Source organism: Cavia porcellus, unplaced genomic scaffold (genome assembly GCF_034190915.1).
Source record: "Cavia porcellus strain 051 isolate PalLab524CR breed Dunkin Hartley unplaced genomic scaffold, mCavPor4.1 scaffold_1, whole genome shotgun sequence".
Classification (NCBI taxonomy): domain Eukaryota; kingdom Metazoa; phylum Chordata; class Mammalia; order Rodentia; family Caviidae; genus Cavia; species Cavia porcellus.
In genome coordinates this window covers 218,744,893-218,762,139 of record NW_026947484.1, presented here as the reverse complement: position 1 = coordinate 218,762,139, position 17,247 = coordinate 218,744,893, and the positions used below count along the sequence as shown (strand labels likewise).

Sequence of the window (17,247 nt, the reverse complement as noted above, 5' to 3'; positions counted from 1 at the left end):
TACATGTCTTGACAGAAAAGGTAAAATTTTCCCCTATATCCCTCCAACTGCCTACAATTTGAGTTGACAGACATGATTTCCTTACCAGCTATTTTATGTCAATTTCAGATTTCTAGACTTAATTTACATTATTTCAAAGCATTCATTCATTCATTAAAAATTTTTTTTTGTTGAATTGTCTAGCATGCATGAGGCCCTAGGTTCAGTCCCCAGTTCTGAAAACCATCTTTAATTATGAATGTGAGTGAACTCTGTGAACTAAAAACATGCACTAATAAAAAAAAGACAAAAATATATTTTTGTTGAGACTCTACTGTATGTTGGACTTTGAACTTTAACAAAAGCCAGTCATAAGAATTCATTTAAAATATTATTTACAAGCAATGTAATGAATACTCATAGTATGTTCACTGAAAAAAACCCCAGACTTTTGTGGCTATTACAGCTACATAAAAATTTGCCAAGCTGTATATAGACCAAAAGGAAATTTTGACAACAATTTTATATTAGATTTGAAATGTTCTAGATTTTTTTCCCTTAAAAATAAAATTTTTAGGCAAGTGTGGTGGCACATGCTTATAGTTCTAGCTGCTGAAGAGGCTGAGGCAGAGGAACAGAAGCTGGAGGCCAGGCTGGGCGACCTACAAGACCCTGTCTCAAAAAGAGAGTAAAATAGAATTTTCATTAAATTGCTCTTAAGAATAAAAAGCAAAAATAAATTTAATATGCATAAGTAACCATTCAAACCAAGTAATTCTGAATAATTCAAATTATAAAAATTTTCTCGTCTTTCGTAAGCTAGAGTCTGACACATAGAAGTTTTGTCAATGTTCGTTGAATGAATTTTGATCAAAGAATTATGATCTTTATGAATCAGAAGTGATTGCCTAACTGGTTGATCTAATTTTCACAAAGGCTTCTCTGGCATTTGCCTGGTAGACGGCAAGGCTGTAACTGATCGTTCTGTTCTCTTTGTATTATTTTAGGGATCTTTTGCACCATCTCCCTCTGCACGTATGCCGCCAGTATCTCTTACGATTTGAACAGGCTCCCGAAGCTAATTTATAGCTTGCCTGATGATGTGGAACATGGCTACAGCTGGTCTATCTTTTGCGCCTGGTGCAGTTTAGGTTTTATTGTGGCAGCTGGAGGTCTCTGCATTGCCTATCCATTTATTAGCCGGACCAAGATTGCACATCTAAAGTCTGGCAGGGACTCCACGGTATGACTGCACTCAAGGCCCAGGACTGTGTGGGTGACTCCTAAGTGGAGAGAAGCGGAGTTCACATCAGGATTCCAAGCACAAAGCGTCTTTTACATTCCAACCTGTTGCCTGCAGCCCTTTCTGGATGACTGATTGAAAATCATGCAAAACCTCCCAACCTTTCTAAGGACAAGACCTCCGTGGATTCAAGTGCTTTAATGACTATTTATGCTTTGACTGTGAGAAATAGGGAGCGGTGTGCCATGGAACATTTCTAGGTGTGGAAAAGGAACTTACAATGGAAAGATTTGTATGGTTTCCATTTATTTCAGAAAGTTTGTATATAACAATTACCTGAGAGTCATTTCTATTTGCAAAAGGATTCATAACAAAGGGAGTATAATTTTCTTGTCAGTGCTTGTTAAAGTTTAATGCAGCATTTTCAGAGTTTGTCCTAATGGTGTCTTATTGTGTCAACACCCGATATTTGTGCATTATTTGTGGATGTTCCTTGTCACAGGGGGATTCTTCTTCTGTTGCCTTATTATTACTTTTTAATTGAAATCTCTTCTCTGTCTTTGTACTGGGATTGAAATCATAAGGAAAACAGATCAACCGTGTACGAGCTAATCTGTGACACTATGCAGTACTGTTTGGAGCTCTATCTGTTGTTCAGCCTCGGTCTCTTTATGTTAACTGGATTTCTGCATTAAATGACTGCCGCCTTGTTAATGTAGGTGTGTTTTTCTCTGTCATTTAGCTGGGTCAATGAGTGTCCATAGCCAAAGGACAGATGGAACTGTGTTAATAAGACTCTTATTAAGCCTAATTGTCTCATTTCATTTAGGTTGGTCTTTATTAATCTTTTGTGGCAATCATAGGCTTGCTATTGACAAAAGATGGTATTTCAAGTTTCCTTTAAAACCTAACTATAATATTTAAATCTTTCCCCCATCCTTTACCATCTCCTTGGTGTTTATATAGTGATATGCAGACATGCTCCCTAGCATTGTTCTGGGCCAGTGGGTTTCAACTTTAGCTGTACATTAGAATCACTTAGCAAATTTTTCAGCAGTCCCCACCCAGGGTCCCAGGCTGACCAAGATCCACAGGTGGACCTAGGCTTGGTTGTTTTTAAACATCCAAGCTAATTTCGATGTGTAGCTAGGACTGAGAACCACTGTTCGGGGCCATAATCATACTTACCTCTTTACTCCTGAATAAGCTTATTTAGCCTTTACTATGTGCCAGTAACTGGGTGACTCTTTCTGGATGTTATTTCATTTAGTTCTCCCAAAAGCTCAATGAGATAGTTGCTATTCTGTGGCAGCTAAGGATCAGACTCCAAACGTTTGTTCTTTTCCCCTTGAACCCCTTTCCTTTTTGTGGGCACAGCAAAATTAAGAGCCTTCCATAACAGTATTTTCTTATCTTTCAGTGGAGGGTCGGGCACTAGCTAACATCTAAGCTTTCCCTTTGAACTCTAGCATTATCCTCTCTCTCCTAGTGGGTACGTATACTAAAAATGCTTTGTGGAATAGGGAATGTTACTGTATCCTGAATAAGATGCCATTTCAGACTTTAATTTTACAAAAAGGTACTATTCTTTCTTCTTTATAAAAACTTATTTAGTACTCAGCAAGGAAAATAATTATTCTAGAGAGAATAAAGTCAGATTTCCAAATGACAGTGTCCACATACTGTCACAGAAGCTGCTCTGATGAGGTCAGCTGACACCTGGGCCCTGTGTCTCCAGGCACAGCCAAGGCTGGTAAACATATTCCTGACAGTCTCTCTGGCCTGTTTGATAAACCAGTCCCTCCGGACAAGATCAGAGATGTATGCAAAGGGGCAATTATTTCCATTTATTACTTATGTGGGAAATTTTCAAAGCAGGAGTGCTCTTTCTTTGAAGTGTTTTTTAAAAAAGATCCCCATAGAAGATGTCAGGACTCCTGAACATTTATATTGCACCCACCAAAGCAACGTCTGATGAGTCACTTTTGAAGTTTCAGAGAGCCTTTCTAGAGGTTTGAGGTGAGAATGGAAGAAAGGTTTGCAGTGGCAGAAGGTGGAAGGGTTCAAACACCAGAAGGATTTGCCCAGAAGCTAGGGGAGTTCACTTAAGATTCAAACGTGTGCTGGCAAGAACTGGGGCTCCCTGCCTTGCAGCTCCTGTGAGCTCAGAATGTGGAGCCACACGCCTGGCCTCAGTTTCTCGCTTTTTGTTTACCTCCATGAAAGTTGCCAATTTGATGCCCAGTCCTCGGGGTTCTCTGAGGGGTGTTTCCTTAATTGGCTGCACAGCACTGTGTGGGCTGAATATAATTTACTGAGATCCTCTGCGAGTGTCCTGTTCACTCTGTCCCACTTCCTGCTGCATGCATGGAGCCAGACTACTTTTTTGCCTTAAGGGTTGTTGCTGGGCAGAAAACAGAGTGGCTGAGCTTATTTAAGTGAGGATTTGGGGTGGGGGGGAAACCAGAGAAATGACTTTCCAGGTGCAAAGTGCCCAGGGCAGCCTAGAAACTGGAAACAGAAGACTGCAGGCTTCTGATTAGCTGTATACTTCCTCAAGGCATCAGGGTGTCCGGGGAGATGGGGGGGCCTTGGTACATTAGCTGTCAGGTCCCAAAAGTACACTCAATGGGCTGAGAAGGACCCATCCTTGGAATAGAGGTTCTCAGTAGTAACCAGTCCAAACATTGAAAAGTCTAAGGGCATTGGAAGGCCTGTGCCCATGGGTCCCCAATAACGAGTAAGTTCTGCATTTCCTTGTGTTCTGCAAGATAGATCTCTGCATTTGGAGTGGATTTACAGAATATCTGAGATTATGGACTAAGAATCACACTTGGCTGCCATCTAGAGTCAATATTTGCAAAAAAAAATTACTCAAGATCTTAATGAGACAGCTACAGGGCCTGCATGCCCCTCTTTTGCACAGCCTTGTCCTCATTTGTCCTTGGATTATTTACAGTTTTAGGACCCGTGAGCCCACGCTGAGGGGGCCCTACCTTCTCATTGTCTAGACCACCACTGTCCCTAGAAAGCCCAGATTTCCCATAGACTGTACCATGCCCCTAAAATTATATCTCTCAAAAAATATTTTTGAATGTCTAATATGTGCCAAAACCAATTTAAAGCACTTGGGAAACATCAAGCAAAAGAAAGGTTCTTTTCCTTGGGAAGCTTATGTTCTAGTAAACTGCAGTTAAGTACAAGTAAAAAGTTACCCTTTCTGTCCCTAAATGATTGCATAAATCCACAAGTAAAGTAATTCAAACATTGTTAAGATAAAATTTTTTTTATGTTCCCACTGGATGTATGCATTTCACATCATGCCATTCTCATTGCTTGGATTTATCTTTGGAAAAAAATAGATTATTAACTTTTGGGAGGTAGGGCTGGGCAGGCTCAAAGAGTCTGTATTGGAAACAGATCTGAGAATGACAAAGGGACTACACAGGTGAGCCAAGGAGCGTGACAAGGAACCTTGGATCTTGGAGACTCAGGAAAATGAAGGTCCATAAGCTCAACGCAAACAGCCCCAGGAAAGCTACACATCCAGAACTCTAAGAGCACCTGGACACTGCCTTTAGGTCTTTGCTCAGGACATTCCCTTTGCTGCGGACACTCAGCAACTTTTCTTGAGTTATTCCAACTTTTCTTTGTGTCTCAGCTTCAAAAGAACCTCGGTGATCCTGTGCTTGTACAGCCTGCACGGCACCAACCCCTTTCCTGACCAGTTAGACTCCGCAGAGTATTTACCTGTTCACCACTAACCAGAGCACAGACTCTCACAACGTGCAAACTACCTTGTGCCTGCTTGGTTCCACTGGTTAGCTCAGTGCCTGGTACACAGTTCTAAGTCTGGAATCAGTGAATGAATTCGGAGTTACAGATAAAATTCTCCCCTTCCCTGGGCAGAACTGATTCCTTTAGCATCACCACTAGGGAAGCCATTAAAAATAGACAGTGGTATGATGAAACTAAATGGAAAATGGGTATAGCTTGGTAAGCAAGTTTGTCTCATTAGAATAATTAAAGGCACTATTAACCCAAAGTAACCCAAATGCAACTTGAAATGTGTTATGAACTGTGGAACATTTATTTGATGCTACAACCACTATTAAGTTAGCAACCTTGGTATAATTCTACACATTTTAAACTTTCTCACTTATGTGTGGGTGTTTTATACCTCTAATTGGAATTCTGAAAGAAATGCTTCAGAAATGACTTTTCTTTGAATGCAAATAGCTATACTGACCAAGTACTCTTTCAAATTGCCTTTGAATTTCTCCAGGGCCCTGTCCTTTGACTGAAGAAGTAGTTCGTGCCGCAAAAAGCTAAAGATGTTCTGGGATATAATTGCAAACTAGGAATATGGTTCTCAAATATCTTTCAGTATGCAATCTTTGCAAACTCTCAAAAAAGGTTTTGATGGTTTTAAATCCTATTAGAATATGTGTGCCTGAAGCTTCTACAGGAGGAAATCAAAATGGTTAGCTATAAAACAGAATGCTTTTCTGTCTTTATTTCCTATGTGCTCTCTCTTTTATCACTCATAGTAAAATAATGTGTGCTTGTGTAAGGCCTTGTGGTCTCTCTCAGACTTCTGAATGATCTGCAGACAGGAACCAGAGGAAAGCAAGGATCTGGGAGAATGTGGTTGCAGTGGCTCAGGTGAGGCAGGCAGAGCCTTGGTGGCTGCCAGGAGGAGGCTGAGATTTATTCTGGGGAGAGACAGCAGCTGAAGACTTTAAGGAAGGATAAGGATGTGATCTGATTTCCATTTTAAGAATATCAGCATTGTCACTGGGTGGAGAAAGGATTTGAAGAGGTGCAAAGCAGAGGTGGAGACAGCCCTTTGGGAGGGAGGATGTCACAAGAATCCAGGAACCCGCTCCCTGGACCAAGAGAGTAGTGACTAAGATGGAGAGGAATGGTAGATATGTTTTAGAATTGGCATTGACAAGACTTGTGGGTACCTGGATGGCGGCGGAACGAAAGGAAGACTATCGAGGATGATGCTTAAGGTGTTTTTATTACTTATTTACTTATTTTGGTATCAGGTGTTGAGCTCAGGATCTCACGCTTGCCAGGCAGGCGCTGCACTGCTGAGCTAAATCCCCCATCACCTAAGGAATTTTTAGGGTTAGATCATCTATGAAGAAAACTTTTGTTCTTAAATCAAAAATGAACAAAGAAGTGGGAAAAAAAGAGGAAAAAGAAAAAAATGCTAGTTTCCTTGGTAAGCTCTTTGTCATATAGATGGTTTTTATCCTGAACTGAGTGAGGCCTGGGACTGCAAATTATAGCTGAGAACATGGTTCAGTGTTCTCAGTGTTTCTTCCCTTGAAATCGATTCATTGTCAGTCGATTCCTCTTTGGTTTCTAGTTGTTCTCCAAAGACTGTTCATGTGGGTTGGCAATCACTAATCAATTAGTGGTGACTGGGGAGATTTCCGTTCAATTACATGAGAACAAAACAAAACAAAACACTGAATTGTTGGTGAATGAGTGGAAAAGGCAGATGTTTTGTGGTAGCGGCTCCCATGCTGAATTCACAGGGCTTCACTGTTTGGGATAAATACCATCCTATCAGTCAAATGGTTTAGTTTTTTGAAGCTCACTGAGAAATTCTGAAAATGAGCCCCTGCCATGCCTTAGAGCTGACATTTCTGATATTCATAAAATGCACAGGTCAGCACACCAGTTCTGTGCCAGTTAAGACCCTGACCCGAGAATGGTAAGCTTTGGCATTGGGTTTTCAACAAGTGTTCTGGGTCTACGCAGGACCTTAGTGGGGAACTTCCCAAGTATCTTCTTCGCTTGTGTGAGGTGCCATCCTCTGGGGAGTCGGGGAAGTGCACAGAATCTGCTATACAGGGGTTCAGGGACCTTCACTCTCCGGACACAGTGAGACCCTCATGATCACAGCCACCTGTCATGAGCTCAGGCTATTTCATTCTCAAGTCATAAAATACTTTTGACCTCTATGGCTTTGCCTGCTGATCGAGTTGACTATGGTGAGCAGGTAAATATTTATTTTAGAAATGTGGCCATGTTGGAACTGAATTTCACTTTGCTCTAGCTTTAGTAGACTTCAAACTCATTCTTTACATATTCTATACCTCATCACACTGGTTGAGTCTGTTCATCTTAAAAGTTTAAAATGCACCCAAAGACTTGAGTATGTTTAAAAGTTTTTCTTACATCGGATTCCCAAAGCTCTGGGTTTTCATTTGTTTTGAACTCTTGGGTGTTCGAAAATCAGAAAAACAAAACACCTCACTCTTTTTCAGCAATCTATTTTTCTTTTGGTACTTGGGAATGGAACACATACTGGGCTACATGTCCAGCTCTTTTCTTATTCTTTATTTTGACACAGACCCTAAGTTGCTGAACTGTCCAGGCTGTGCTTGAATTTAAGATCCTCCTGCCTCAACCTCCCCAAATGCTAGGATGATGGCCCTGTACCACTATGTCCCATCCCTTTAAGAGGATGAGACTAGAGTCACCAAGGTCTCGTCATTCTTGTTAGATGAGAATAATAGAAAAGAAAGCTCTGATCCTCCAAGTCCTGTCCAGTGCTGTCTCTTGGCAGGATAAGAGTGAGTCCCTTTATGAGGAACTGACTCAGTAGCTCCTTGCTGATGAATGCAGGCCACGCTCTTTACTTTGTTTTGTTACATTTGCACCTACTTTACAGATGGAGAAATTAAGTCTCATAGAGGTTAAGAACCTTAGCTAAGGCGCCAAGTGGCAGAGATGCGATGTGATTTCCATGCTGTGCACTCCCATGTCTTAAAGCCACTTTCCAACGCTAATATGTCAGTGCCCCAGGACCTGGCACACACACCAGCAGGGCATGTCTAACAATATCTGAGCCTGTTCTGAAAAATTTGTACGTCTAGACAAATTTCTCCCCATCCCTGCTGCAGTTTTGATGGTTTGCCTTGGAAGTTACTGCTCTGTAGATCTTAATCAGACTGCTGTGTTTCTAAATCAGAGCACACACTGCCCTTTGTAAAGAATGCCAGACCTATTTTTATAAGTACAGAACCTCTCCTTAAATGGCTGACCTTCAAGAAACCCTGCAGTCTGCGGTAGCCTAAAGGTATGAAAGCAATTTTAATTACCTTCTTGGCACTCCCCCACAATATAATACGGGAAATTCCCAGGACCACTCAAAGATTAATATTTAAGTGGGTAGGTCCTCCTTCGTCCTGTGAAAGCAATTTTGCTGGATTTTAAAATAATTATTGCATGAAAGGAATTATTCAAAAAGGAGGCTGCATAGCCTTGTGGTTACAGATCGACTAGCAACCCAGGAATTTGAGTCCTAGCTTTGGGGGAGTCTTCATGTGTGGCCCTGCAAATCAGCCATCTCTGCTGAATCCCTCAGGAGACATCAGGAACTGAGCTCCTTTCCAGTGATGTTAATAGTCACACACTGACCACTTCAAACATCTCTATAAACTTTTATTTTCTTTATCCAGGTTGAATGTGATCTATTTTAAAAAGCAGAACATATTAAAATATACAAACAAATAAAACCATCTGATGTTAAATCAATACAGGGACACCTTCCAAGGTTTTTATTACACACTAGGAGAGCACTTCATTTTATACCTTCTTTTCAAGTGTTTGGTCATTGTTTAATGACTATGAGGAAAAAAAAGAGAGAATAAACCTCAAGACAGCCTTGGGGGTGCCCTGAGACAGTGATTGTCATCCCCTTTGACAGCAGAGGAAAATGGGGGGCCTGAGTATTAACCCAGCTGTCCCTGCAGTGCCTGGCAGGGGCCCTGCTTTCTGACAAGATGGCTGGCTTCTGAGGTGGACGTAATCTGTGTAAGTATCTGTATTCCTGTGAACATGTTGCCAGAGCATCAGCCTCTTCTGTGGTGTCTGCAGTAAATCACTATCATGCCAACATGTTTCTCAGATAAAACGGACTTGGGAATTGAAACTAAGCCAACTGTGAGAGGTAATCTGGGGAGATAACATAAGTGATTAATGTAGTATTGACTCACAGGATGAACCAGTTCTTAAATAAAGAATTCTCCAAATAAAATAACAGTTTAAAGAGTCTTCCCAGGAGTGAGGAACGATTTTCAAGAGAAATAAGAAAGGAGAGTGAACCATGGGCCACAAGAGTGGATATGTGAGCAGCTCTCTTCCCTCGAGCCTATCCAAAAAACAAAGCAAAGCAAAAACCCAGCTAATGTAGGGAGTCAGATGAGTAAGAACACAATAGGTTAAGATGAAATTTAGTAGAGTTGCATTATTTTTTTAAAAAGCGATCCGCCTGTGGGTCTGTTATACGCCTACATAATCGTGAAGGGTGTCACAGAAAATGTCAAGCTTTTCTCTAGTAACGATTGAGCAGCTGATTCTGTGCTGCAGGATTCCACACATTCCAGTGTCAGCAAGGAAAAGAGAAAAAGAAATATGCCTTTATGGAAAGAAATTGTTTCCTTTATACCTTTGTGACATTGGAATGCACAGACCTGGTCAAGGGGCTTCTTGGCTTAGCATCCCAAACAGGATGCAAATCCCCGAGGCTCTGGGTTGCTATTTTAAGTATAACCACAACCCTGTGTAGCATCTGGTTCCATTCACTTTATTGACAGATGACCAAGACCTTGGAGGTTTGTGGAGTGTGAAGCAAATGCTGAAACCATGTGCTGAACGACCAGAGTGTAAGGGCGTCACACGCCATGGAGATAGTGTCCCTGAACTTACAGAGTGGGCTGGCGGCCTCACAGCCTCTGCTTCTCAAGGTTATATTATTTTGTTACTGGAAAATTCCTCTCATGCTTTGAGACCTGAGCCTTCTTGAGGTTTCATTTGAAGAGCTGGCCCACAGCAGCAAAATGGTTATCGGATCTTAATGAAACGAGAGACGTCATAGTGTAATGGAACGAAGATACACGTGGTCCTAGAATGAATGACCAGAGCTATTGACTCTCACCATTCATATCAAGTCTGTTTTGATTGTAGTGTGTGGCTGAGACTGAATTTAAGGCAATAATAAACAATAAATAATAATAATTTAAAAAGCTACTGCCTGCAAGGAACTGCCATTGTAATGGCAGAAAGTCAGACAGTCAACAAGCTTGGCTCATGCCCTATGTGGTGGTCATATGTACTATGATGAGAAGAGGAGGTGGCTAAGAGAATCGGGTGTGAAGGGTAAGGTGGTGACTAACTAGACGCAGAGCCCCTCTCTACTAAAGGGGACTCTTGAGCAGAGAGCTGGATCACTGTAGGCATCAGGGGGACGTGTCTAGGGAGACAGAATAGTGAAGACAGAGGCCTTAGATGGAATGAGAAATACCCAGAGGCTGGTCCTGGACATGTGGGGCTACCTGGCAAATAACATGATCAAAATAAACCATTTACATTTTTAAACAAAGCATCACGGTCAAAGACATTGCCATTGTTCCCCCTCAAAATACTCCTGGCTTAAAACACATTTTTCCCTTCTTTCTTGCCTCTTTATTTTATTTTATTTTTTCATTTTTCTGAGACAGGGTTTGACTATGTAGTTCTGGCTGGCCTTGAACTGACTATGTAGCCCAGGCTGGCCTCAACTTGCCCCTCTTCTCCTGCCTCAGCTTCCTTATTTCTGGGATTACAAGCCTGCATCACAATGCCAGGCTTCCTTACCACTTTCTGTAATAGTTCTGGAAGCCCCCTTTTGTGTCCTTTTGAGGTAGGATAAAAAATAAGAATGTTACTGTTGCATAAATGAAAAAACATTATGGTATGCCCTCATCTACCTTATTCACCAGGTCTTTTACTGTGCTGCTATCAGATTCTGGGGTTCTGAGGAGCTCCATCTAGAGATATTTTCTAGGTTCTCAGGGTCCTGAGCAAAGAATTGGTCAAGACAAGTGAGAAAAATATTGTGGCTTTATATTAACTAAAGGTAGGAAAAGAGGTTCACTTTGCCGAGCAAACGTGGATCAGTTAGGAAAAGAAGAACACAGCAGTATGAGAATGGGTCACTCAGGAAGCTTCCGGTGGCTTCCAGCTTCATGGGGGCCATCTTTTGTATCTCTCCTCTCTGGGCTGACGTCAGATCTAGGCCGTCTTGTGGTCCTGAGGGAACTGAAGATAGCACTTTCGGATTGGATCTGGTTTTGCTCCTTGGCATGCCCAACTGTCCAGCCAGCTAGCCTGATCTCCTGCCTCAGTGCACCTTGCTGGCTCCACCTCCAAGTCACAAATGACCATGAAAAGTCAACGCTCTGATCTAGGACATCGAGACAGTCACAATAGTACAACCAAAGACATTCACGAAAGAAAACTTGTGGAACTTCTCAGAAAGGATAAGTGTGTTGGAAGTGAGAGAGACCATTGTGAGGGAGATCTGAAATCAATTTTTTAAAAATTTAAATGTTCATTGTGGTTTTTGATCACAGTTCATGAATGGTGAATAAACCCACTGTTCCAAAGTGAAATCAGTCTCAAAAGTGTGGAGGGCAGGAGTTACAAAAGGGCTGTTAGACGTGACCAGAAACCAGAAGAAATAATGTATAAATATAAGGGAGCGTGGAGGGAGGGGCGGGATCCTGCTCTCCTGTTGTCCACCCTGGACAAGGCATTTCCTGCTGAAGGAAAAGAGTGGCTTTTCAAGGGACCGCAGCATCCCGATGGCAAAAATACACGTTAGATCTCCCAGTTCTCTTGAGTGTAACACATTTGTGGAATTTAACGGAAAGACAAAGCGGGGTTCCTCACACACTGAGACATGCTCTCTCTTGTTTTTTTCATCTCCTCTCAAGGGGTTTCCTGGACCCTCCGAAGCTTTCTCTCTCTGTGTCAAGCTTTTCAGAGAGTGGCTCAGCCCCTCCATTTCCGGAGGTCAGGGACATTCCTGTTCCTCCACCAGCTTTCTGGTGGACGTCCTCCTAGCCCTGTCCAGCTTCCTTGCAGAGAACTGTCACAGTGGCAGTGCTGTGTAAATGTCAGCTCGTTGAATGAATGAAAGAGAAAATGAATGACTGAATGAAAGGGAAATTTTGAAGGCCTCCCTTATGTACCCAGTGGGAAAATATACATGAAAATGCTCACTTGAGCTTTTTAAATTGGCAAGATTTTTCTGCTAAGACTTAGCATTTCACTTATTTTACTGCAAAGGTCTTTTGCATAGCTCCCTGAATATGCATATTTATCTAGTACCTTGGTGAGCAGTTCCTTTCAAACAGCTTTCTGTTTTGTTGGATGTCACTGTCTCCTCTGACAGCTATCTCTCTCTTGCATGCTTTCTTGAGTGGCTTCTTGACGCATTGTTTTCAGATCCATCGGTGTTTGTTTGCTTCCAAAAAAGAGCCAGTTTACATTAGTTTAAGGCACATCAACTGTTCTTGTTGCCACACCTTGGAGCTTGTATTGGAAGAGAAAAAAATTCTATCATGAAGAAACATATTTTTTACCTTCCATTGGCTGTGTCTTGGTCATACACACAAAGCAGTCTACTCCTTTAATATTTTTTCTTTTTTGCTAAAGATGCAAGTAAGGTTTAGGTGCATGATGAAAAAGACTATATTCAGAATCCTTAGGAGGCCCAAATCATTAAAATAAGGGAAAGGGCAGCAAAGAATGGTAAACATGTAAAAAAGAGAAAAATGCAAAAGCCATGAAGGCGTTCCATTGTGAATGAGGTATGCTGTGTGTGTTCCTGTAATTTCAGGGTATGGGACAGCAGTCCCAGCTGTAATCAATGAATCTGCTTTACGTAGCTTAGCAGAAAAGGGAGTTTATTTTTTAAAGTGTATTAGAATGCTGAAGAGGGCCACAACATTAGTTCTAGGAGTTGTGCAACCAGGAACATCACTCAAACCATGGACAGGACAGTTGCCTGAAGGGTCTGCTATGGCCTCTACTGCCCACCCGGCAGCTTGCACCATGGTGCTGGGCCCTGAACACTGCTGCCTGGCCCTGCTGGCCCTTAAGGCCAGAGCTTCACTGCCACCCTCCCGTTGAGTAGGGTCCACAGTGCCTGTTCCCCAACTCGACTCCCTTTGGACTCAGATGATCATTTATCAGGTCTGGCCTACCCTCTTATCTAAACTAGATTGGGAAAGCTAGTGTTTGGATTTCTGCCGCGGAGAGGTAGAAAATCCCCCAAATGTTGGGAAAGTATTAAAATGTGTGGGATACCTTGAAAACATAATTGACCATTATAATGCAACTTTTGGATGTCTACACTAAATGTACATTCTTACTCCATATTTAAACTTGCAATGTGACATGGCACAGTTATTTCTCATGTGAAGAATTCATCCTGTTCATGGATGGGCCTGGTGGCCACGCCTACAATCCTGTCACTCTTAGAGGTTGAAGGAGGACTGCATGTTCCAGTCCTAGCTTGGGCAATTTAGCAACTTAACAAGATCCTGTTTCAAAATTTTAAAAAGAACAACTTAAAAAAGACTGGAGGTATAGCTCAGAGCAAGGGTCTTAGAGTCAGTGCTCAGTATTGGGGGAAAAATGTGCTCCTCATCTCTGTTTTTGACAAGACGAATATATTCAGTAGCATGATTTCTGAGTGGTTCCTTTCCTCCTCCATTTCCAGTTCACATTATGTAAATTATAGAGGTGAAATCCTAAAGTGGGAAGGAGAACCAATGGGGAGTGGGAGCTGGCGGATGCCCTGTTTTTTTGTCCGTTTAGTGACAGTTCTGGGGTACGTTTTATATAGCTCATCAGAAGGGCCTACAGAATCCGATCTGCTTTCCACATTGGTGTCAGCTCAATTGTGTGTCCTTAAATTAACTTTCCCTCCTTTATTCCATGCAGCTGCACCTCCACCCTCACACCAAATTATCTGTAAGGAAATCTTTGTCTCGGCTCTGATCTCGGTGGGAACCTAGGCTGACGCCTGGGTTCTAGACATACATATCTCTGATGTTTGCTTGAAACAAACACCTCAGCCCACATAGTTACCTTCTTTTGTGCCCTTCTGTCCAGTGGAAGCTAGAATCCAATGGCATCATTGTTACATCTGCTGATGGAAGAAATCTCCTCTTGGGAACTATTTTGTAAAAGCAGGAGCATCCATGAATAAGCTGGGGTGCTTACAGTGGATTACACGAACAAGAGGATGATAGGAATTTGGGGTTATCCCTTCTCCCAGAAAGAGGGAGGGTCTGGCTACATTCAAACTCAGATATCCATAGAATCAGTAGGTTTTTTTTTTTTTTTTTTTTTTTTTTTTTTTTTTTTTTTTTTTTTTGTTTTGTTTTCCCTTCACCTGGCAGAAGGACTGCAATATTTCATGGGACCCTAAAGGTCCTACATCCCCCAGTTTCCCAACTACAGGAAAACTAGTTTTCTAGAAAATTCCTATAAAGAATTGGAAAATCAAATCCAGACTGCCTTGCATCAAGAAGCTTAAATATTTCCCCGCTGAAAAGATTCTTTTCTCATGGTTCACCTACAAGAAAGAAGACCTGCGTGTTGAGGGTGATAGAGATGGTGGTGGTGGTGTGGTTATTGCTGTAATGTAACTGACCCTTCTATGAAATGATAGGGAGGCTAAGAGAAGGTACTTATATATCCTGCAGTAGGGGATGGCACTGAAGAGTCCCACCTGGGACAAGAAGCATTATAATTTCTAAACCAGAAATCTCAGGTGCTTCAGTGATAAGACACAAAGGTTTTCATAGGGTGATAAGGAGCGATTTAGTAATAGGTGCCTCTCACGACCAGCTCCCATCTCTTTACTCTGACTATGCGACAAGCAGCGCCATCTATCCGGAACTTGTTCATGGCACACACATCTCATCCTTTAAAGGAGTTGAGTCTCGGCTGGAAGAATCATAAGTATCCAGTGGGTCATCACATCCAGCCAGAGCCCTTTTGGCTCCAAATGGGGTACATGATCAAGAAATCCTGAGGGTCTTCTGTTACACTCTCATTTCTGTATAAAGAGCTCTTTGGGAGAAATGTTATTGGCTGGAAATAAACAATGGAACAAGGCAGTTTAGGACATCCACGTAAGGTGTTGATGGCACTGGGAAACCAAATCCAGCACAAACAGTTATTCCAGTGAAGACTAATCATTGTCCTCTCCTCAGAGAAAGGGTCTTTAATACAATTCCCTTCCCGTCTGAAGTGTCTAAACAAGGCTCAGGTTTGGTCCCTCACTCCAGTCAATGTTTAAATGGCAGTGGCAGTTGCCTCAACTGCCTTGATGAGAAGTCCCCATTGGTCCAGTGCATTGTCTCCAGCTCTGCAACTGTGGCCCCCAAGAACCTACCAGGGACACTGGGGAAGGAGCAAACTGCATCTGCAGGTCACAGGGCAGGCAACTTCCCACCGCATACTTAGAACTTCCTCTATCATGGGGACTCTTGTGACCTTTGCAGAGAGACACAAGTACTCTTCTGTACAGACCCCTATTCTGAGATGACCATCTATGTGCCTCTTCTGCAAGCCTTCCTTCATGTCCACTTCTATAGCCCACTATCTGTGACAGGATGAGGATATCCTCTCAGGCTGTTTCTGCTGGGAAAAATGTACCTAGAGAATCAGTCCAAGTTCTGTTCCCTAGGAGGGTTTCCTTTTCCTACTGTGCCTCATCTGAGTGTTGCTGAAATGCCCCAGCAATCAATTCCAGTCCATACCAATACAACCTGCAGAGCCTTGTGTGAGCTAGACTTGACCATTCTTCCCTCTTGCTGAACTGCTCCCTGGGAATTCCCTCTGTGATCACATTTGTGGGGGAGAGGGAGGAGCAGGCAGGGTGGGTCACGTGGAGCTCAGTGGTGACAAATGCCACTTCCATCCTAGAGTGCGTGCTGCTGGATTGGGCCCACAGGATTTTGGGCATGGGAATCAAGTCACCCACCACTTCAAGATGGGCAGTTTAAGTCACGTGATCACCTACAACCCTGCAGGCCATCCTAGTAGCAAACCAAAAGTTATTTCCAAAATGAGAATAATTAGTGGTATAAGGGAGCTTAGTTTTGCTCTAGAAACTAAGAGGCTGCAACTGTGCTTATTATTGGGGTTTGTCACAGGCTCCACATGTGTCATTCTGCCACAGGTGACCTAAGCACTGTTAGACCTCCTGGGTCATGAGGGAATGAATGCAGAGCTGCTTACAGGGATGCTGGGACCAGCCAGGGAGTCCTGTCTTACCCAGGCTTCACTGAGATGAGTCAGAGCAGTGAACCCCGAAGTGACGTGTGCTGCCTTCAGATGCCAGAGTTCTGCCACGCATCTGTGCCTTTCTCATTGGTGGCCCTGGTGTCTGGGCTCCTACCATGATACAGTATTGCTTCTATTTGGCTTTTATGGCAGAAGGATGCCAAGAAGTGTGAACTTGGCTCTTCAACCTGTGGGTAAGAAAGCCATTATGGGGGCTTTGCTATTGCTGAGAGGGCTATTTCAGCTATAGACTCAGGGACTGGGTAAATTATCAGCTTGTTTTTCTTTTTTTAAATTTAGGAATATTCTTTATTATAACAAGCTTTTCACTCTCATTCAAATATATTTTCTAAAGTACAAATAGAGAGAGATAAATTGTACATAACTTTGAGTTTTGGAGAATACAAGCATTCTGAGCAGCATATAGAAAACAGTTTAACAAAACTGATAGTTTGTGATAAATGTGGTTCATCTAGACACTTGAACATTGTAGTGCTATGATAACCTTTGTCCTTCATTGTAGTTACTTTTCTCATTGGGGAAACAAAATACCCAACATACAAAGTTAGAGGAGAGGTTTATTTTGGTTCAATTTGTAAGGTTTCAATCCATTGTATTCTGTTATAATGTTCAGATATTTGATCCATTTTGATTTTAGTTTATTGCATAGTGAGAGATATGGGTACAGGTTCAGTCCTTAGCATGTGAATAGCCAGTTTCCCTAGTGCTATCATTCTTCCAGAAAAAGAATTTGGCCTCTTAGTGAAGCATAGCATAGATAAGTGTGCCTGGAATTTTTTTTTTTTTTTTGTCCTGTACCTGCTAAATTGATCTGCAAGTCTATTATGGTCAATACCATCCTATTTTCATCA

The 17,247-nt window shown here is 42.2% G+C and overlaps 1 protein-coding gene across 2 annotated transcripts in view; it reads left to right on the top strand.

The window, feature by feature from the left end:
- Positions 1-1,936, top strand: part of Tmem178a (transmembrane protein 178A) — a 55,106-nt gene extending 53,170 nt beyond the window's left edge. For both annotated transcript variants that reach the window (XM_063229462.1, XM_063229456.1), the window contains exon 4: positions 987-1,936. In XM_063229462.1, coding sequence (XP_063085532.1) covers positions 987-1,228 — 242 coding nt within the window. In that variant the 3' untranslated portion in view covers positions 1,229-1,936. The remainder of the gene's footprint in view (positions 1-986) is intronic.
- Positions 1,937-17,247: the final 15,311 nt, after the last annotated feature.